General features: G+C 46.4%; 1 protein-coding gene across 1 annotated transcript in view, besides 1 other annotated feature; it reads right to left on the bottom strand.

The window, feature by feature from the left end:
- The window catches only part of Dock1 (dedicator of cytokinesis 1), a 502961-nt gene that overhangs the window by 13913 nt on the left and 466571 nt on the right, over nt 1-22477 (bottom strand). The window contains exons 41-48 of the mRNA NM_001033420.2: nt 21779-21920; nt 21579-21657; nt 19344-19428; nt 15893-15979; nt 14145-14321; nt 13212-13295; nt 7389-7526; nt 1129-1274 (exon numbers count right to left, since the gene is read on the bottom strand). Coding sequence (NP_001028592.1) covers nt 1129-1274; nt 7389-7526; nt 13212-13295; nt 14145-14321; nt 15893-15979; nt 19344-19428; nt 21579-21657; nt 21779-21920 — 938 coding nt within the window. The remainder of the gene's footprint in view (nt 1-1128; nt 1275-7388; nt 7527-13211; nt 13296-14144; nt 14322-15892; nt 15980-19343; nt 19429-21578; nt 21658-21778; nt 21921-22477) is intronic.
- Nucleotides 19117-21814: an enhancer, noted in NCBI's record as "VISTA enhancer mm1401". NCBI's record gives its function as "enhancer in: midbrain (mesencephalon)[3/4] | forebrain[3/4]" and the evidence as "EXISTENCE:transgenic organism evidence [ECO:0001131][PMID:17130149]".

The following is a 22477-nucleotide window of genomic DNA, read 5'->3' as shown; positions in this document are numbered from 1 at the left end:
GGTGTGAGGTTCAGTTTGTATAATGAAAGAGTTCTAGGAGAGTGTACAGCAGTGTGACTTTATGTATACGTATATATTTAACAGTGTTTTTCTTTAATTTTAATCAGTATTTATCTGTTGTGTTCATGTACATGTATGTGTGTGTAGAGGACAACTTGCTAGAATTAGTTCTCTCTTTGCACATATGGGTCTCAGGGATCAGACTTGGCAGCAAGACACTTTGCCTACTCTTAAAGGTGGTTTTAATGATGCAACAAACTATAATTTAAAAATTGGGGAAAAAGAATGTGATTTCTATTCTGCAGGGTAGCCAAATAAAGTAGAAAGAGAGTTTTTCTCACAAGTATTTAACTTAAACAGAATTTCTCTTTATAAAGTAATAAATCTGGGATGGAGAGATGTCTCAGTAGTGAAGAGCATGCACTCTTCTTACAGAGGACCTGGTGTATGTATTGGGTCATTTTTTGGAGTGGGGGGGGGTTGTCAATTCTAGCACTCACATGGTGCTTTAGCCACCTGCAAGTCCAGTTCTAGAGGATCGGCTGGCCTTTCTGGGTACCAGGCATGCATGTGGTGGATCTATCTATCTCTATATATACACACACATATGTATATATGTATATATGTATGTATGTATGAATGTATGTATGTATGATGTATGTGTATATATATATATATTATATGTAGGTAAACATTTGTATGTATATAAAATAAAAATAAATATTTTTAAAAAGTAACAATAAACAATTTAAAAGAAATAAACAATTCTGTGCTGTCTTTCTCTTACACACACACACACACACACACACACACACACACACACACACACACATTATCCAGTGATATAAGTCTGGCTCTGGCAGTTGGCATGGTTGGGATCATAGAAGAGTTGAGACGCATTGAGTATTAAATGCTCACTAGAGTTTTAAGGTTTGGCAGACGCCTTTCTGGCAATGCTACTTAGAGCAAGGTCACAGTAACCACACTGTCAGGTACCACCAGGTCTTGGAGACTCTCAGTTTTCAAAACAGCATGACCAGGATTGCTGCGCAATCCCAGGGTATGGATGGCACCCTATGCGGTGCCCAGCCGTCCCTACCAGGATTCCCGGCGGCTGAACCCACTCACCCATCAGAGCCTGGCCTGGAAGGAGTGCTGTCAGAGGAGAAAGAAGAGACGGAAGCCACTGACAGGGGCCGGGAGGATGATGGCATGGTGAAAGATCGCACCATTGAACGTGGACGGCTGCCTCTCCTGTCATCCAAGCCTGAGGGCTGAGAAAAGAAGAAGACAACATGTTAAGGTCCAGGCCACTGTGGTCAGATCTTTGTGCTGAAGGACCTTATGGGACCACACTTCATAAACTATTTCTTTTCTTGTTCTGAGCTGAAGGGAAAAACAATGAAGACAGTTTCCACATCTTTTGAGACCCGAATTAACGGATAAGAATTCCAGAAAGAACCTCCTTGGCCTTTTTATTTTAAATATAGATTTCCTCTCCTAGACAAATCAACCTGTCCTTCAGTGGGGTTACTCACAGGAAGTTTAAAGCACAGTGCATCTAGAATGTGACTAAAAATGTGTAAGATCTTTGCATGACCTTTGTCCACCTGCACAGTAATACCTGAGTCAGATGCCCAGACTCACAGAGCTGTATTGGTTCAAAGCTCTCACTACAGAGGCGCCTCCTCACACTAGAGTCGGGTCTTCTTGGCTGAGCAAGGGTGATGGAAGAAAGGCCTGGGCCAGGCTGTGGGTCTCTCCTTTTCACACATTCTAAGAACATTGTCACTAGAGGGAATTTTCCAATCTCTCCTTGACAACTTGCTGTACATTACCAACAAACAAACAAGCAAACAAAACGCCCAACGTTCATTGGATACAGCATGTATCGACATCTAATTAGCTAGGAAACACCAGAGTACCTGAGCCTGAAGCCAGATGTTGGCACATCTGGACCACAGCTGCTTCACAAACGCTTTCTTTGGGCTGGCAGAAATCCCATGTCTGAATGTCACTCCTCTTGTGTTGTATCAGGTTCCTCACAGCACCCTAGGATGCTGTTGGCATGTTATACAGATAATCACCTACAGGACAGCTGGTTTGTGTTACATTCACAGCCCTTGGAGGTAGCAAGGTGCCGATTAAATATGATGCAGAAAGGAATGGGGCTGTCTGCTAATAAAACTTTATTTACAAAATATGCAAGTGACCCCTGGTGTGGTGCAGGCCACTGGCTCAAGATAATCAGTGTCTGGGGTTTGCCAGCACAAAGTCTTGAACTTAGTGCCAGAGGGCACTTCCATGGATGTTGACTATGATTAATCAGCCATGAGGAGGAAGTTATAAGGTGTAGGGTGACTAGTAGATTCTCCCCATGTGCTAAATATTTTCTACAGGACACCTGGAGAGTTGGTATTTACACCAATCACTCTGCACTCTTCCCATCCCTTCTGAAGTGCTGCTGGGTATGCAGAATGATAGCTTGATCGGTAAGGTTTCCCTCTGCCTTGGGCTAGTCCCAGGGATGTAGGTAGCTATTTGTCCTTGTCATTCCCATTGATTCAGGGTAGAGTTCTGCCTAGGTCCATTCTGACTTGCTCATCACCACCCAAGCCCTATCCTACCCACCTGAGATGCCAGTTACTCTCTGGTATCTTTGAGGCCAATGGGCCCTCAGCCTTTAACTCACTTTATGCTTTAAGTGAGACCTGGTCATATCTTTGGCCTTCTCAGATGCACACTGTCTTTGGCCATTCTTCTACAGGACTAGAGGTGGAGAATCAGTTGTTGAAGGTGCTTACATTTCCAAACAACCTCTAGCTGGGGAGAGACTGTCTTTCTGACTCTACTGCAAGCGTTTCAAGCTTGACTTTATCATTATCCATTGGGCATACTGGTTGGGAAAGAAAGGAAGGCAAGAAAATGTTGGACTCTGCTGACTTCTGTAACTTGGGGGAATGCTGCCTTGTGTCTCACCACCACCTGGGCAGGGGAAGGAGAAGCCAAGGAGACAATGCCAAGCCAAGAGCTGGGAAGAAACTTGACCTATATGGTATGTGAGTGGGGTTGCCCCGGAACTCTGAGGCCTATTCCTGAGAATATCCAGCTTGTGGGCTGCTATATCTGTGATGCAGTGATCGTCCATGTACAGAAGGAGACCACTGAGGGTCATAGAGTACAAAGGTCAGACCAAGTCACCTTCAGACTTCAAGAGGACCATCCACCTGCTGTCAACCAGCAAGGGCTGGCACATAACCAATGTGCACATGCACTGGGATGTACAAGACAAGGAGGAGGTCATGGGAAGGATCCTTGAAACAGGAGACAGGGGCCCTGTTGGAGATTTGTATTTACAGGGACTCACAGAGGAGAACTGTGGGTTCTTCTGGACCATTAGTCTTATTTCTTTATTGAGTAGAGGCTGAGAAATTTAGAACTAAGAGGACTTTCATTTGTTCCATCTGAACCAACTAGAACCTCACGTAAGACCAAAAGGTAGCTCAAGGCCACACAAACGGGAGTGTCTTGCTGTCTGCCTGTTCCAGCCATAGGGCCAAACAGGTTAGGAGTAGAGTGTTAGAACAGGCTAGATTTTTGTCTCGTGCATCAACTGTGTGATCATATGCAAACCAAGGAATTACTGTGAGCTTCTTTAAAGACGCGCAGAGAGCTGTCTCCCCATTGTGGGTCCTCTGTAAAGATTAACAATGACTGCATATGAGGGCTGTAAGGCTTGGTGCAAGGTTAGTAGCAGCTTCCATTGTCCTTCTCTTGTTGCCTTGGTATCTGGATGGAAAATTTATTTTGGTCTTTGTAGGTAAAATGACACTCGGGCCTTGCCCTGTAGCACCGAATTTTGCATCTTTTCTTTCTGGCTGAAGTATGTTTTTCAATCATAACCATGAATGTTGACTACACAATGAATCACGGTCAGGTGACTGGATCGAGGTGAGTTCACAAGGAAGGGAGAGAGGTAAGTGTATTTTGGTCTTTGCCTGTGGACTGGAGACTCAGGCATTATGCTGCCCTGAAGGCAGCCATGTTTGAAGCCATGAGAAGCAGTGCAGGAGCAGGGGCCTGGTCTGAGTCTCCCTCCAGGTAAAGAGGCCCAGCACTGAGCTGGAGGTGCCAACAAAGCCAGTAGGGGAGATAGATGACTGGATGTTGCAGCTGATGGGTGTAGCACTGAAGTACTGGGCTGTGGGGTAGAGGAGACTCCACAAGGGTGTAGGGGCCACCCGGAGAGAGAGGCTTGGAGTTCCAACCAGCACATGGTCTGAATGGTGGTTTGGTTCAGGTGAGGAGAGGGGTGGAGAAAAGAGCAGAGCCAAGCTAGGCCCTCTGGACCTCATCTGACTTTAGGAAGAGGACAGGAGGGCCAGGAAACAGATAAAAAGGTTTCATGTATATGGAGGAGCCTTCACATGCTGTGGGAAGCAAAGGCAGAGGCCAGTGTTTGGCATTTCCTTTCTGGGGGGGGGTCTCTGGGAATCTGCTCAGCGTTCATCCAAGAAGCGGTGTCTCCTTGGATCTCCAGAATCGACAATATAGATGGCACAGAGGAGCCAGTGGGAGAGGCCCTTGTATTACACAGTCAGGGGGGGTCTAGTGCTTGCCTTACTGGAGCTTAGGCTGGCTTAGAAACATTGAAAAAATGGTTTATGTCCTTTCTGTGTTTTTTTTTATATTATTATGATTTTAAAGCCTATCCTTTTGGAAGGAGGATGATGTGATATTGCTTCTCAAAGTATTCTGATATGCTTGTAGGTTTCCAAAGTAGGTAAGGCAAGACAGGTGCCTTCCAGCCTGCCTTTATGACCACATCCCTCACCGAATGACAAGCTGCAGCCTGAACCACTGCTTACCTAGAAAGGACGGCTGCAGAGCCTCATTCTGGGCCCCAGGATGGAGTAGGACTCATAAAGGTTGCTCCCTGTATCCTAGTAGCCATGGGGATAAATGCTTCCTGAATTCTGTCTCCAGATCATGCTCTGAAAGCCCTGCTGGGTGGGATGTCCCGTTGCCCCCACCAAGAGAAGCATGATGTATGGAGAAGGTGATATAGAAAGTGGTTGCCTTTAGCTAATGATGGGTGCCAAGATACAAGGGAAACATGTCTGAAAAGACATCCTTCATCTTTACACATCCCCCATGTCCCCCCATCCAACCCAACCCAACCCACCACCACCACCTTCCTGCCCCCACTTTCTATTTTGACCTATACCCTATAGCATGGTTTCTCAGTGGTATTTCATAGCAGAGGAGGGATGTAAAAACTAACAGGCAAGATCAATAGGTTTCTTTAATTGTGGAAGATTCAATAAAGGGTTGATAAAATAGGAAGCATTGAACTAAGTTAAGAACTTGGAGCCTGCACAAGCACTTCATTCTTAGAGCAGCATGGAACTTGGAAAGAGTTGCCTTCTGACACACACACACACACACACACACACACACACACACACACACACACACACACACACCTTTTGCCATTCAGCCCTGATGCTGACAAGCTGCAGGCTCCAAGCTATCAATAGCACTGCTCAAGGATTCTGTCTTACAGAAGGGTTCTCCAAAACAGCAGGGGAGGCACCTTGTATCCTAGCTGTTTACCTGCAGGGGCTCCCACTGGGCTGTCAGTCTCAGGTTCTCATCTGTTGGGTTTACGACCAGAGTCCAGGCTCATGTCCTGCTGAGTCTGTGACAAAGCACTGACCAATGGGATTAGAGACATTGGCTCCGCCATGAGCATGCTCAGTGGGGGCTTGTCTATAAAAATACATCCGTAGCTCTCTTTGCATTGCTGAGAATCAAAGATGCTCATCTGTCATGCTTCTGACCCCAACCCCAATCTGGGAATTTTTCAGGAACACATCACCAGAGTCATTCAGCCCCATGTTGTGAGCATAGCCTACTGCCCCTGAGTGGTGCCTCTGGCTCATGAAGGCTGCTTGCCTTTCCAACTTGCCTTTGGTGCTCTTCTGTTAAGTGTATACCTTTGTCTGCATTGGCCTCTGGCCTGCCACTCAAAACCCTGGTTATCTCCCAGCCTGGATCATTTCTACCATTTCTACCTCCTTCAGTGGCTAAGCTTTTATTTAGCAACAGTTTAGATCATCAGTAACCCATCTCCCCATCTCTTCTCCCTTTCCGGCCATGGTGTGTATGTGTGTGTGTGTGTGTGTGTGTGTGTGTGTGTGTGTGTGTGTGTTCTGATGGGTGAACATGTATGCTGTCTACCTTCTATTATGAGACAGGATCTCTCACCTTGCCTAGATCTCTCCAAGTAGGCAGTACTGGCTGGCCAGTGAGTTACAGGGATCTGCATATCTCTGCCTACCAAGCACTGGTATTACATGTGTGTGCCATCATGCTTGGTTTTGTTTTATTTTACATGACATGAGGGGATTGAACTTTGGTCCTCATGCTTTCAATAAAGCCATTGTCTCCCTGAGCCTGCTGGTTATGTTCTTAGGTTCCAGCATCGAGCTAGGCATTGAGTCCATCTCTAGGATACCATGGGTGCTACTGCCTGAGCGTTACACAGCTCTCTGTGTATGGCATGTCTCAGGACAAGAGCTCTGTAACCCACCCGAGTCCTAAGGGCCTCTGTGAAATTTCTCCATGACCTTGAGTGACTAGGAGTTAGCCAGGCTCCCTGGTAGGTTGACAGACAGGGAGAAGGGCCATGGCCAGGTAATAAAGGTGGTAAACTTTCAACACTGGCTTAGTGCTCATCCATGTGAGACAAAAGCCTGGTACTTTCAAACAAAGGACTTGCTGGCTTTCTCTACCACCATCAGCAGCACCCCCACCCTCACCCTCCACCCCAACATCCCGTCCCCCATAGACTGACTCAACAAGTTCAAGGCCTGATCAGGACACAACAACTGTGAACAAAACAGCCTCCTGTACTTTCTCCAAATTGACCAACCCTAAATTAGAGACAGAAGACTCTTCAGAGACCTAAAAATCCCCTGCTCTTGAGAAGAAACTAGGTTTCTGGGTTCGAGTTCCCTGTCTGCTTCCCAGAGGGTCCTTCTCTCTGTGTGTCTGTTGCATGTGTGGTTCTTCACCCACCATAAGGGCCTTTCTTCGTCTGCTGATTCTGTTGCGTCTGTTCGTGGTGTTCCAAGATTTCTCCACTGCTACCTGTCAAACTCTAGATCTTCCCTGCTTCCTTTGAATTCTTGAACTATCCCTATCGAGACCCCCAGACTGCACCAACCTACACAGCACACTACTCAGAGACGATGAATGAGGTACTTGGAAATTAACAACTCCCATAAAGTGAGCTTGGTAAGGAGGCTGGGGTCCATAAAAATCCCAGAGGCCCCAGCCCCTCCACTCCAAACGGACACTCTTCTGTGGACCCGCCCACTTACCATGGTCCTGACGCCATATTGCTTTTCCACTTTTTCCTTCAGTTGCTTGAAGCAGGCTTCCATGCGCTCGTGGAATGGCCTCAGGGCCTCTGTGACTTTGTCTCCATGAATCCTGATCCCTTCAGCCAAAAATGGAATCTGAAAAACACAGGGTGATGTTCCTGATTTGGGAGGGGAACAGGTCTAGATGGAGCAGTACACAGCAGGAGGTGGCAATGGCAAGCTGGTTGCACCTGCTTCTGTTCCCAAATCAGAGTGACTGATTAAACTCATCAGCAGACAGGCCACCCCCACCCCTCCAGCCCCCAGAGATGGAAATGTTTAAACAAGAATTGCTTGGGATTTGGGGGGGATCATTTCCAAGGTGGAAGACCCCATGAGTACTGCATTCTGTTACTTGGTGGGGGTGGGAGGTGTCTTGTTACTCAACCAGCCCCAGAACAGACTCAACACCAGTGTTTTCTCAATGGATTTTGGGGGACAGTTTTGCTTTGAATGTGTTCACATACATCTTGTGCTGGTAGCAAAAGGTCATGCCATGGCTCATTTGTCGGCCGAGGATACACTGTATTTATAGGCAATTGAGTAGCCTACCCCAAACATAACAGTTCAGTTACAGGCCATCCATAGTCCTGATAGATATTCTCATGTGGAAAGGAAAACTATATTTATTCTCCCTTAAAACCAAAAATAATCACTTCTCTGACGACACTACTGTCACAAGATATCCATGCCAACACTTCACTTCCAACAGTAGAAGCGCTGCTGACCTTTAAAACCTGTCACATGAGACATTTTCATTTTCTCAGTGGCAGAGAACCCTGGAGCAACTGTGGCTAGGGACTGGCCATGAGAAGAGGCTCCATTCTGTCCCTGGCCTCTGCTTCTCCCCTAGGACCGAGACTGGAAGTTAGTCAGTCTTCAATGCAATCAAGCTAAGAGGCTTCCTCTTAATAATTTATAATTAAGTAAAAATACTGATTAAAAACATATTTTCCTAATAGGATAGAATACCGATCTGAACCAGCATATTTATTAGGGAGAGGAATAATAAGTATACAATTGAATTTCATGTGAACAAACTCAAGGAATCTTAGCAAGATGAATCCACTCATGAGCTGTATCTGCTTCCATTTATAGCACACAGCTGCTGCTTCTCTTGTACTCCAGGAAAGGAGGGGCACACAAACACCCCCATATTCAAAGTACCCAGCCTACTCAGGAGGCAGGGACACAAAAGTTAGTTATGCTGACAGTTGGGCCAAAACACAAGGCACACGTCATTTGTTACCCATTTCTGTCTGGTTATCACACAAGACCTGTGTGCAGGTGAGCTTCTTCAAAACAGACAAGGTCTTTTCGTAACCCACATGAATTCCTTATGCAGATGGCAGCTTTCCCAGGGCTTGCTACCATGCACTCAGGACTGGCCTAAGAAATGTTCATTGCTGGTCTTTTGCTTCCTGAGTTCTGACTGGAGGTAGGGGAGTTTGAAGGGGCGGTGGTGGTGACAAGGACCTGCTGGGACATCTTTGGGTGGCATGGCAAATGTGTTGTCCGTGGAAAAGGGAAGGCAAACCTGTGTGGGAAGGCTGTCTCTAGGTGACACCGCAGTCATTCTTGATGCTAAGAGCTGTTCTGATTTAGAATAACTTGTTTCAAATGTGCAAAACTTGATCCAATCACCCCGGGGTTTGTGGTGGCGGAGGTGGTGAGGGTTGGGGTGATAAAGTTATTCTTTGTACCAAAGAGACGACTTGGTGGATGAGAATGAAAGCCGAGGTCCTGGTTTGCATGGGGACAGCTGGAACCTGGGCTTTGGCAGGTGAGTAGCACAAGGTGAGAGAACTTGCCAGTCACTCTCAGTCGTCCCTGACACTGAGCAGACAAAGCCTTCTCAGAGAATAGGATTTAGTCTTTGCTATTTGGATCTGAGCTGCGGCTGTGGTTCTAAATGGAGGGAAATCACATGCTATTTGTGGAGCTCAGTCCAATGTATGAGATGCTTAATATACAAAGAAAGACCATAGACCTGGGGTCTTTGGAGGCCTTTTTGTTCCCTATGTTCAAAATATCTTTGGCAGGCAGATTCCTTGCCCCATTCAGGATTGCCACAATTGCCACGGGACTCGGAAACTGTGCCCCACAGCTTGAGTCACTATGGGTACATTTCGGAACCTGTTATTTCTGAAGCGCCCCAGACTCTGGAAGAAAGGGGAGGCTTTTCCAGCCACACCTCCAGTTGTTCTAAGTGAACCTTCAGCATCGTGCTATGTGGGCCCTGCACGGGTCCAAGCCTTGCCAGCAGCAGGGAACATCTGACAGCTTTGTTCATTGCTCGCAGGGCACCAGCCCCTGCAGATAGGACAGTGCCAGTTGTCAGCTGGGGATGATGAGTGAGGCTGCTCGCTCTTCTCTGTACACTTCAAAGAAAATAAGTACGGCACATAGCAGTTGAATAGGAAAATGCATGGGCTCATCCTTGGACACTCTGCAGGTGTGTTTAAGGGAAGACAGAGCTAAGCCTTTGAGGAAGTAGCCCTGACTGGGTATCAAAGTCTGCAGGCTCCAGGCAGCCTGCATCATGACCAGTCTCCCAGCTGTCGAGGGCCAGGCCATCACTGTTCAGAATCATGAAGAGGAGCTAAAGAGCAGGCCAGGGCCCGCCAGCCAATCTCACAGGAACTCTAGGTATGGGAGACATGCTTGTCTACAGCCATATACCTGTGATGTAACTCAGCCAGCAAGTCCTGGGACTCCTCCCAGGAGAAACCCTAGAGAGAATTTCCGGAAAAACCCAAACTGAATAAAGGAAGGAGCAAAACGAGAACAAGGCTAACTGTAAAGCTCTCATTTTTTTTTAATGAACATACAACTCAATTACTGATACGAAGCTATCAAAATGCTTGCAAATGAGAGCAAAATCACAGGTAATGCTCTGAATATGTATTTCTTTCCCTTTGCTCTTTGATTTAATGAAGTTGCTAGAAAACAGACTTTCTTTCAACTTTCCCATGAGCTGTTTTAAAATTCATCTTTTAATATAGATATTAGGGGCGATGACATGGTGCTGGCATAAAGTCTCTCTCTGGGGAACAAATTATTTTCCTCTGTTTGACTTGAAACTCATAGAATCCAATTTGCTGTGAAAGCTTACAGGGGGAAAAAAATCAATAGAACTTCTGCAGACCAAACTAGTTTCTGTGTTATAGAATACTGGGGGATTTTGAGTTCTGTGCCCCCTTCATTTCTAGGGACTCAGATGGAACCATCCAAATCATCATCATCATCTTTATCATCTTCATCATCATCACCATCATCATCTTCATCATCATCACCATCATCATCTTCATCATCATCTTCATCACCTTCTTCTTCTTCTTCTTCTTCTTCTTCTTCTTCTTCTTCTTCTTCTTCTTCTTCTTCTTCTTCTTCTTCTTCTTCTTCTTCTTCTTCTTCTTCTTCTTCTCCTCCTCCTCCTCCTCCTCCTCCTCCTCCTCCTCCTCCTTCTTCTTCTTCTTCTTCTTCTTCTTCTTCTTCTTCTTCTTCTCCTTCCAAAATAAAAGTCACAGGGAGACTGGGGATATGACTTACATTCTGTGTGAAGAAACTATATTGGCCAATAGTGTCTCTCCCTTTTTGTTCATAGGGATCTTATGTCACAAAACAATTGCAGGGCAATCAGATTTCAGGAGCTTTGTGACAAAAATCAGAGTATCTTTTCGTCATGTAAGTCTCTTAAAATGTAAATATACTAAAGCTGCACATGCATGACGATGACCATGGTAGGAAAAAAAAGAGAACACGAATAACAACAAGTCTTGGTGAAGACTCAGACACTGGACCCTTGGATTCCAGTTGTTTGGTGTTTAAGATGATTCAGCACTGGAGATAAATTTGGTAATGGCTGAAAACCTCAGACCTAGAATTTTATACGATACAGAAGATTCAGCCTTCAGTACATGCAGAGTCCAGGAAGCAAGGGGATCGATCACAGGCATCTGTGAACTTGTGTTCATTTCATTGTTAGTCAGACTAACCTCCAGGTAGACACAACCCAAACCCTCACAGATAAATGCATGGATGAACTGTGGCATAGCCACACGGCAGAATATTATTTGGCCTCACAAAAAGATGATCTAACAAAAGCTACTACATGGATGAACCTTGAAGTCATTATGCTGAGTGAAATAAGACACACCAAAGAATGAATCATATACAGTTCTACTCAAGAGTTTCTTAGAGTCCTCAGGTTAGGCAGACCGAGAGCAGAAGGGCAGATGCTGGAAGCTAAGGGAAAATTCAAGGGGCACAACTAGAACAGGGGTGCGTGTGTGTGTGTGTGTGTGTGTGTGTGTGTGTGTGCGCGCGCGCATGCATGCATGCCAGAGCTGTGACAATCTAGTCATCTAGATGCAAATTTAGAAGAGGAAGAAGAAGAAGAAGAAGAAGAAGAAGAAGAAGAAGAAGAAGAAGAAGAAGAAGAGGAAGAGGAAGAGGAAGAGGAAGAGGAAGAGGAAGAGGAAGAGGAAGAGGAAGAGGAAGAGGAAGAGGAAGAGGAAGAAGAGGAAGAGGAAGAGGAAGAGGAAGAGGAAGAGGAAGAGGAAGAGGAAGAGGAAGAAGAAGAAGTCGTCCAACTGGGCTACAAGCCGTAACTCAGGCCCGCACTCTAAGTGGTCTCACTGGTCAATGTGCTGATGACAGAAACGTCCCAAGTATGAGACTCCTTTAGGAGTCAGTACAGAATGAAGGAAAGGTCTCATAGCAGAAGCATCTCTGATGAGTCTAGATGTCCTTAGGCTCATTCAAGAGTCTAGGGCCAGGCTTAGCCATGCATGCAGCCTGGGCGCCTGCCCAACTCTAACACAACTTAGCTAGCTTTCTACCTCCTATAGATTGGGCACATTCCTAACTCAAGCACAGGGTGGCCCACTCCCTACCTTCTGCAGTCTGGCTAGTGGGGTTATACCTCATGAATATCATGATGCCAGCACCTCCTTCCTGCCTGTGTATGGAAACCTCTAGCAAGTCGCTCCAGTGGTAGAACAATTGTAGACAGTGTAAGTGTAGACAATCCAGATCAGGGGTTCTGGGGAGCACAGACCCCAGAGGAATACAAGGGGCCCTCTGCAGCTCCCTACTCTTGAAGTAGATAGGCAAGAAGGGCTCAGCCTAGAAGCAAGAATGGAAGCAATCTAATGTTCAGAACCACAGCTGGGCAAACACAAACAAGGACACTCATCCTCTGGAACTGCCTCCTCACAGCAGAAGGGATGGGCAGGCTGCAGCTCCCCTATGGATCTGTTTCTCTGTCTTCCTTCCTTCCTTCCTTCCTTCCTTCCTTCCTTCCTTCCTTCCTTCCTCTCTCTCTCTCTCTCTCTCTCTCTCTCTCTCTCTCTCTCTCTCTCTGCCTCCTCACAGCAGAAGGGATGGGCAGGCTGCAGCTCCCCTATGGATCTGTTTCTCTGTCTTCCTTCCTTCCTTCCTTCCTTCCTTCCTTCCTTCCTTCCTTCCTTCCTTCCTTCCTTCCTCTCTCTCTCTCTCTCTCTCTCTCTCTCTCTCTCTCTCTCTCTCTCTCTCTCTCTCGCCACAGAGGCTAAGGCCTGGGCTTTTGCAGCTCTGGGTCCACCTCAATATCTGATATTCTTCTATTAATTCCAGCCAAAGGTTTCCCAACAGATCTTGTTCATTTGCCATGCAGAATTTTGCGGGTGTTTGAGTGACTTTATCCTTGTGAGTGTGTTGACCCAGAAGCCACTTCAGTGGTAGGAATGTATGTGGACAGGCCCAGGATACCCAGCTTCCTTTCCCAGACATACAAACCTGCCAGGCTATCAGGTCCTTGAGCTTCTCAATCTGCCCATGGGCCTCAGGATGCTCCTGCAGGTATCTGTCTGTGAAGAAAGCCTGTGGAGACAGGGAGAGCCTTTTAGCACATGTGATTGCCTATCACGGCACTGTGTATAGGAGCCTTGGGAAGAGAAACAAGCACAACCCAGCCCCACAGCCCTCTTAGGGTACTCCTTGCAGGACCATAGATGGACTCTCCCCAGAGCTTAAGGTACGTGGAGCACACAGATAGCTAGGGATCCAGAAAGGCCACGTCCGACCTAGATTGCTTAGTAGCAGTGGCTATGACCCTCTCAGCTGTACCAATGTCTGGAAGTTCACTTTTGTAGCTGATATTCGTCTGTTCTATTGATTCTAGCCAGACAGAGATTTGTCTGGACGACAGAAACATTGGGAAGGGACTAACTTTTCTTCCACGATCATTGGCAGCTCACCAGGAGAGCCCTTTTGGTCTCAGGTTTAGATCTGTGTCAACAAGCTTCTTTTGTATAGGGCCAACAGACATGATTTTGGTCTTGTGGACCACACAGGCCTAGTGGCTCAAAATATCATTGCTACATTAGGAAAACTATCCTGGACAAGACATAAATAAATGCACACAGCCCCAGCATTTACAAAAATAGGCAGTGGACTATGGTGAGCAAAACAGGCTTAGCCTGTACCACACGATCTTTAATTTCTACCCATTCTCACTGCGCTACTATTAAGGGATGCCAGTGACCCTCCACCGCACCTATGCTCTCTCTCTAGGGTAAACATCTGGACTCTTGCTTGTCTCCAGAATGGAATATTTAGATCTTTGATAGCCCCAGAGTTCTGGAAAGTGAGGGTGACTCTCCACAATAACTTCTGGGTCCCAGGAATGGACTTTGTGAATGGTTAGGCTGTCCCAGGTGTGTCACGTGCCTTCTCATAATTGGCAAAACCACCCATGACAGCAGGATCCACAATGCCATTCAGGAGCATGGACAGGGGGTTGATAGGCAGGCCCGGGTCATCCAGGTGCTGCTGGACCATGCTGCTGATCTTGTCATTGGTCAACTGCATTGTCTCGATGGCATTCTCCAGTGGGCTGATCTCTACCTGCAAGGAAAAGAAGAAGGTGGGCATCACCCAGCTACTGTAGTGTGCCCAGGTGAGGAAGCCTCCCTGGCCTCATGTATACTTTCTGTGTAGTCCACATAGTTTCTGGAAAAATACAGGTATTTGGGGTTATGAAAATTTAGTCATTTTGTGCATGTTAATGCAGTGTCGGGGGCTTTCCTCCAGATCTTAGCCTGGCCACCCTAAACGTTCTCATGGTCTAACGGCACGATTGCCTTCTATCTACCTTGGTTGCTTTGGGACACAGAATGGAGGTCTCAGATCCTGAGGACTCTGGGAGTAAAGGATTGGGGGGCTCCATCTCAGCTGCAGTGGGGTGGAGAAGTCTGGTGGAGCGGTGACACGTGTTCATAGAAGGGCCCAGAGTTCTTATTGGTAAAAAAAAAAGATTGGTGGACATACAGAAGGGAAGAGCAAGTTTGGCAAGCTTAGCCAAGTCCTTAAGCCAAATCACCAGGTGTTTCAGGGACTCACTGTTAATTGAACGGCAGAAGCCATCGCCTGATATGGGATCCAGCCCAGCAAAGGCACATGAACAAAAGCATATTTTAATTAGTTTTTTTTTTCTTGAGACAGACTATCATGTAGCCCAGGCTGGCTTCAGATTCAACATAGAGCTGAAGGTAACACTGGGGCTTGGGATTCTCCTGTGTGCTAGGATTATAGGTGTGCACTGCCACACCCAGTTTATGTTGGGGATAGAAGCCAACATGCACACAAGACAAGCGTGCTTCCAAGTGGGCTACCACACCCTTATCCTTTCAGGGGATTGTCTTACGTGGACAACTGTCACAGAGCTGCTGTTTCAGTCCTGGTAATAAGCCTATGGTGGAGCTCTGCGCTTCATTGGTGAAGTCTTCTTGTATCTCCCCACAAATGTTTGTTTCATGTAAATAAAAGTGTCCCATGGTGTCAGAGATGGCTTAGTGGTTAAGAGAACAGACTGCTCTTCCAGAATACTTGGGTTTGCTTCTGAGCCATCCCTGTCGTGGCTCACAAACCATTTGTAACTCACAACTCACAACACCCTCTCTTTTGGCTCCAGCAGGCATTGCATATACAAAGGATATACATGACTGTAAAATGTGCACTCATAAACCAAACCAAATGACAAAATAACCCATTGATTAATACAATGGGAATTGTATCTTTAAAAATATGTCCCAATGGGAATACATTCTCTTATTTACTCACTTGAAATGAGTAAATTCTATTGGCTAAGTTATTAGTACACCAAAAGTGCCAGAAAGAGGCTTGGTGCAAGGTTCATGGAGCGGCACAGTTCTGGCTGAGATTGCTAATTTGTGAGAAGGAATGGGTTTCCTGTTAGCTAGCCCTGAGGGTGGCCACACAGCTTTGGAAAGAAGATGCTGGGGGATAGGAGATACTGATGCTCTGAGGTATATCACAGGGTGTAACAGGAACTGAAGGGCCTGTAGCATGTAACAGGCCATACATAGCAATCACACGATTCTTGAGAACAAACCGGGGAGAGGTGTCAAATGCAATAGGTAAGGAGATAGGAATCTCCTTCTAGGGTATATTCTTACCATGAAGACAGATTTGACTTCAAACCACCTTAAAATTCCTGGCAGTTTATAGGCCGTAGTGTAGATGGTTCTTTCAATCCACATATTCTGTAAGAAGAGACCATGCAATACATGTCAGGAGGGTAGTGCCAGTAGGAGGGGGCTCTGTTCTGCTGCGTATCTGTGTGACCCCATCATGTGGGGTCCTCTAGCAGGACAAGGTTGTCCTGTGATCACAAAGGACAGGTGTGTGCTGAGGGGAACCTCAGGAGCCATGTTCTACTCGACAGCTATAGTACATTATCAAAGTACCCCATTTCTCACCTATCAAGCATGCCTGCTGTCTGGCAAGGAAATGTAGTGGGTTGTCAGGGGTTGCCTAAATCCCTCAGAATGAGAGGGCTTCCCTCTTAAATGAGTGTGTGTGTGGGAGGGATCCTAGTGTACTTTCCACTAGCCTTATCTAGAATTCAAATTAGCCTTACCTAGGGCTCAAAAGAAACTCAAAGGCACAAATGCATCAAGGTTTCCTGAAATTAACCTCTTGTGTGTCAATAAAATCAATAGTTTAAACAACACAAATATTGTGTGAGCACATAGTATGGAGAAAGAAGAGAGACATATCCTCAAGGCACTGAGGAGGACCTAAACACTTTAGTGGCCTTTGTTCAAGGCTTCTCACCCAGTGTTATGCCTTTTCTCCATGTATTTTTTGTTTATTTGTTTTGAGACAGGTCTCATGTAGTCCCACTGGCCCAAACTTGGTAGTTAGCTGCGGAGGAACTTGGACTTGTGATCCTTAGTGCTAGGATTACAGTTGTGCACCACAATATCCACTCAGCTTGTGCAGTGCTGGGGCTCAGACCCAGCTCTTCCTGCATTCTAGGTAAGCATTCTACCATCAAGATGCAACCTCAGCCCTACCTATATTAAAAAAAAAAGCCATTTCCAAATTGTAGTCTTTATAACGCTGCAGGAAATGCTTTCAAACCAATGAGACTAATTCTGTCTGGCTCTTCAAAGGTTGGTCCCTCAGCTCTAGTAGCCAGGCAAATAACCCTCCAGAGTGGCACATCTGCAGACCTATCTAGTCATGAGATGACAATTACAGAAAGCTGGCCTGGCTTTTAGACCATCTGAGATACCAGGCGAAGCAAGGAGACCACAGGAGCTTCGTGGTCACTGGCAGATCTTTGTCTCCTAGGCCAGGTTCTTATATCTGTGTTCCTGGGGACTTACCAGAGAAAGGGTAACTGTCTGCTCTACGGCCATACCCTTGTGAATGTCGTATACTGATGCCAAGTTCCTTATGCAGGCCCCCACCTTGGCTGGATCCTCTTGAAGTTTCACCCCCAGCTCAGGCTATAGATTCACCCCTGCTCAGGCACAGCTCTTGGCTTCCTGGGGAAGTCTTTCTAGCCTTGCCCTTGGGGTAAGAAATCCTATAGAAGGGGCCAGGATCAAGCTCCTCACTACAGAAAACCACTTTGCTCTTTTCTGGATGCCTGAATGTTTGTCAGGCTATGAAGGGTTAAATCCTGTAGCTTCTGAATGGCCCATCTATGTGTGAGGACCCAAATGGGGCCATCGGAGGATTTTGGGGCCATCTAGAAGCAGCACAAGCTCTGAGGCTTAGGATGTCAGGTGTCTCGGTTATTCTTAGCTCCGCTGCCAGCTCGCTGAGCACCCTTCAGCAATTCGCTTGGCCTCCTCGTGTCTATTCCTTACAGTGTAAGGATATATACATTCAGCAAGATGGAAGGCGGGTAATGGGGGAAAGTCAATAAATCCCTGGGTCCCTGACATTGCAGAAAGAGCGACATGACTTATTATGTGAGAAAAATACTCAGAAAACTGTTCATCTACTCTTAGTGTGTCTGTTCCTAGGCTCTGACCCTAGTTAAAGACCAGCCATCAAAGGCCTGGGATGTTGGTACTGGCCAAGGAACACAACCTTTGTCTTGAAACAATAAGTCAACTCACTCCAAAGTCCTGACATCACACAAGGACACTGGTCTCTGGGCCAGAGGGGATGTTACTTAAGGTGACTCCCAGGAGGTGTTAAGGAAACTCAGGGTTTTGCCTCTCAAGATTTCTATGGAGGGAGGTGAAAGTCCTTCTCCCTAAAGCAGCCTTGACAGTTGGCTTCAAACTATGCTTTGGGTCAGGTGTGGCTATTTAGTCCCCTTTGGCCTCCTATATCCCAAAGGCCTCTAGACAACAAATGAGGCCATGCTAGCAGGGCTGGTCTTTGATGTTACTTAGGGGCTAAAGTGTCCTCTGAACATGGGTCTGAAGGGAGATTCTGCAGGGAGGCGTTCCAGTAAGAGGTCTTAACATTTTAAACTACGGGTTGGTCTGATACCTTTTGAAGTAGGCTCCATTAGATCAGTTCATTTGTACAACAGATTCTTTGAGTGTGTGTGTGTGTGTGTGTGTGTGTGTGTGTGTGTGAGAGAGAGAGAGAGAGAGAGAGAGAGAGAGAGAGAGTGTGTTTGTGTGTGTATATCTTTGGTACTTTTCATCTTGTTTTCCAGAGTCTCATATTAGGACCTGGCTTGCTTAGTAAGCTAGAGTGGTTAGCCAGTGAGCTCCAGAGAACTGCCTTGCTCTGTCATCCCAATGCTGGATTATAGATATGCACCACCACACCCAGGTTTATTAACATGGATTCTGGAGATGGAATTCAGGTCCTCATGCTTCTGTGGTAAGCCGCCGCCTCCTCCGCCTCCTCCTTCTTCCTTCTCTCTCTCTCTCTCTCTCTCTCTCTCTCTCTCTCTCTCTCTGTGTGTGTGTGTGTGTGTGTGTGTGTGTGTGTGTGTGTGTGTTACTATTCCCAGGGTTATTGTGGTGGCTGCAAAACTGAAGAAATACCTGGCAGTGTCTAGAGCTCTGACTGGTTGTCCTGACCAGGGAGATGACACTGGGTTCAGGTTGGAGGTGCATGGTGTGGCCCCACAGAGGATCACCCAGTCCAGAATGGCAGTGAGCATCCTGCTGCAGTGTGATGAGTTACAGGGAGGCCTGGTACTGGCCTCACCTGACTGTCATTGTCACCAAGGCCAAATTAGCCTCTGGAGTTCTGAGCACTGAGACTGGTGTTAGAGGACTAGATTAGGGGTTATATCCTCATAATGGCACAGAGCCTAGTAAATAAATCCTAGTTTGAGTCTCATTCAGTTGACGCTGGGCTGGGTGGGGATAAGACTAATTATTATTATTATTTTACATTCACTAGAAGGGAATACCCAATGCCCTAATGCCATTGGTCCATTATTTCCTGTCTCAGCTATCTCGATGACAAGCTCTGTAAAAATGCTACTAGCTTTGCTCAGTCTGGAATGTAATGCTTAGGATGTCTGCGTGCAATGTACAGAGACATTTAACACTGTCCACGGTGGCCTGTGGTGATGTGTTCTCCTGGAGGTAAGGATTTGGGGGCATTGTTATGGTGGATATGTTTTTTAATTACCGCAAATTCATTGTCTGGGTTTTTCTCTCCTTTCCGGATGGGCCGTGAATACTCGAATCGCTGTACCTCATTCACCCTGTAAAAACTGTAGAGACAGACAAATCATCAGACTTTTAACCTGAAAGTAGCCAGTTTGCTGTTAGATTTGCGGGAGGGAGGTCCTGTTCAGAACACATCTCAGGAAGTATGCCCACATTTGACCAGAAGCCACAGCCTTGGCTCCTTCCTTAGCAGCTCCTGAGGGGACATTGCTGCAGGTAGAAAAACTGACTGGAGACTTTTGCCTCCTCTCTGTCTCTGGCAGCCCTCAGGGGAGAAGAGATGCTGAGTAAGGTGGACTGGGCACAGGCTTGGCAAGGTGAAGTGAAGGAGAGACAAAGTGCCTGTGGATTCCACAGATATGCGCACTGTTTATAAAAAACAATAATGTGTGGTTTTAGTGATATAAACATATAATTTAGTGATATATGTGATCTATAATAAATAATAAAACTACATACACATACCACATATGTATGCATGCATGTATGCATGCATGCATGTATGTACGTTTGCATGTGTGTATGTTATGTGTGTGTATAGTTTTTTTTTAAGACAGTGTGTCATTATGCAGCCTTGGCTTGTACCTTGTTATATAGACAAGGCTGGCCTTAAATATCTAAAGATCCACCTGCCTCTGCCCCAGCTAACGGAATAAATTAACAGTCAATTTATCTAGAGGAACTGACAATGTGTATCTTTAAAAAAAAAGAAGGGTGCCATGCACTCTAATTTCAGAGTTTTGAGATGTAGATTTAGCAGAGTGGTGTTCCGGGCAGGGCCACACACAGCTTGTTGTCTGTCTTCCATACCACTAAGGCGTGGCCAGTGCTTGTGAAGGGTGTGTGCATGCCCATGTACTCGACTTAATTCTCTCCCCAGGAAAGAATGTACACAAAGCCATGTGAGCAGCTTTGTGATTCTCTTTGCCTACTGCTGCATTTCTGTGACCGCTGAAAGGCAGCCCTAGATTGTTTCCATGGCTTCCAAGGCAACAGTGATGAAAGGCTAAAATGGAACTCCAGGATGTGGAACAAACACACCAGAGGAGGAGCAGGCCTCAAAGAGGCTGCAGTTCCCATGAGCACAGAGATCAAAGAGATGATTCACCACAGCAAAGAGCCTGCAGGGAACTACTCTACAGCGCCCCCCACCCCCCACCCCCCAGTCAGTTGCACCTTAGCACTGGTGTGTGAGCTCAGCCCCACTGGGATATGTGGAGTTTAAATGCCACTGCATGACTCTGTCTGTGTGATCATTTGGGGGGGGGGGGAAGAAGAAGGGGAGATGGGTGTGCATGTAGAGGTCAGAGGACCACCCTTGGCATGGTCTTTCAGGCACCTTCCACTTTCTGTTTGAGACAAGGTCTCAAAAGCCTGGAACTTCACCCAGTAGCTCTGCTTGCTGCCCAATGAGTTTACAGGGACTCCACAGTTTTGGCTTCCCACTTTGCCATTTCTGGGTTAAAGCAAAAAGCACCCTACCTGGTGGTTTCCGTTGGTTTGTTTGTTTATAATATGGGTACTGGGGATAAAACTGAGGTCCAATTGCTTACAGTCCGTGCTTTACCAAAGGAATGATCCCTCTAACCCAGTGCAAACGGACTGTTTTGCATCTTAATGGGGAGCAAATACTCTAATCTCTGCTTCCATATCATAAAAGGCAAAGAGTCTGTAATCTCCACAGGACAGGGCGAGGGTTGGCTTTGAACACTGTTGGGTATTTTACCCTGAATGTATGGTCTCTAAGGAGACCCAAGGCCTACTTCCTTCCTTCTGGGTTTCATCTTTGCAGACGCTGGAAAAACAATCCTGAGCGCCCCTCTAATAACTTTCTTTCCTTTTGGTGGGTGTCAGAAATCGCTAGCTTTCCTTGTTCTTGGGAGAGGGTAGAAGAAACATCTAGCATGTTCTTCAAAGTTTAAAGTCTACCTACCCTTCAAAAGGTAGACTGATTAGCAAGACACCCACCGTCAGCATATTGCTGCCTTTTTTTTTTTTTTTTTTTTTTTTTTTTTTTGAGACATGGTTTCTCTGTATAGCTCTGGTTGTCCTGGAACTCACTTTGTAGACCAGGCTAGCCTCGAACTCAGAAATCCGCCTGCCTCTGCCTCCTGAGTGCTGGGATTAAAGGCGTGCGCCACCACGTCCGTCTTATCTTGCTGCCTCTTATTGGTAAGAAAATTAGCGTAGTTACCTTACAATCTGTTCAGACACGGGTCGGTGAAATCTCGGAGGTAAGTCTAGCTTGGGCTTCACTGTGAAGCACTGGATGTCTGAGGAAAGGGGGTGAAGGAAGATGGCAGCACACATGACAACCAAGAGAAGCCCTGCTCCCTGTGTGCACCAGTGCGCCCATGTTCCCATGAATGGCCCTCCTGCTGCCTTAAAGGATACACTGGCCGGGAGAAGTCTTAATGTCATCGCCCGGTGGAGACGTCGTCTTCATTTTTTCAGCATTTGGAAACTGAGTTAACAGCCGAGCTTCAAAATCTTCCCGTCGCTCATATTCCTTGCCTCGGTAAATGAACACTTTGCCCTGGAGACAGTGACCTTTGTTAAATACACCACAGGTGGAGGGCCGAGAAAAGCTCACACACAGAATGCTGCTCTTCAGATACGTTTGACAGTTTTGTTTATTTGTTGCTTGTTTTGGACAGTTTGTTTTTCCTTTTTAAATCACTGCATTTAAGAATAACTAACAACTCTCCTCTCTCATCAAGAGCACCAAACTTCATCCCGCTGAATACTCACTGTGAGCTTTACTCTGAGTAAGAAGGACTCATTACAAACCTGTGAAGGTGGGCAGCGGGATGGTTTAGCAGGTGAAGGTCCTTGTAAGCCAAGCCTGACCCACATGGTACAAGAAGTGACTCCCACAAGTTGTCCTCTGACCTCCACAGCCACACCCCGGCACATGAACACACACAAGTAGGCAATAAGTTCTATTATTATATAAATACATGTAGTAAGTAATCAAGCAAGGCACAGGACTCCCACACATGTTCACACAGGGTTAACTAGCCAGTGTGTGTGGACAACAGTATTTGTTTTTCTTCTCAGGTGAATGTGGAGGACTTAAGAATATGCTGACTG

Source organism: Mus musculus, chromosome 7 (assembly GCF_000001635.26).
Source record: "Mus musculus strain C57BL/6J chromosome 7, GRCm38.p6 C57BL/6J".
In the NCBI taxonomy this organism is placed as follows: Eukaryota; Metazoa; Chordata; class Mammalia; order Rodentia; family Muridae; genus Mus; species Mus musculus.
This window is presented reverse-complemented; position numbering and strand designations above follow the sequence as displayed.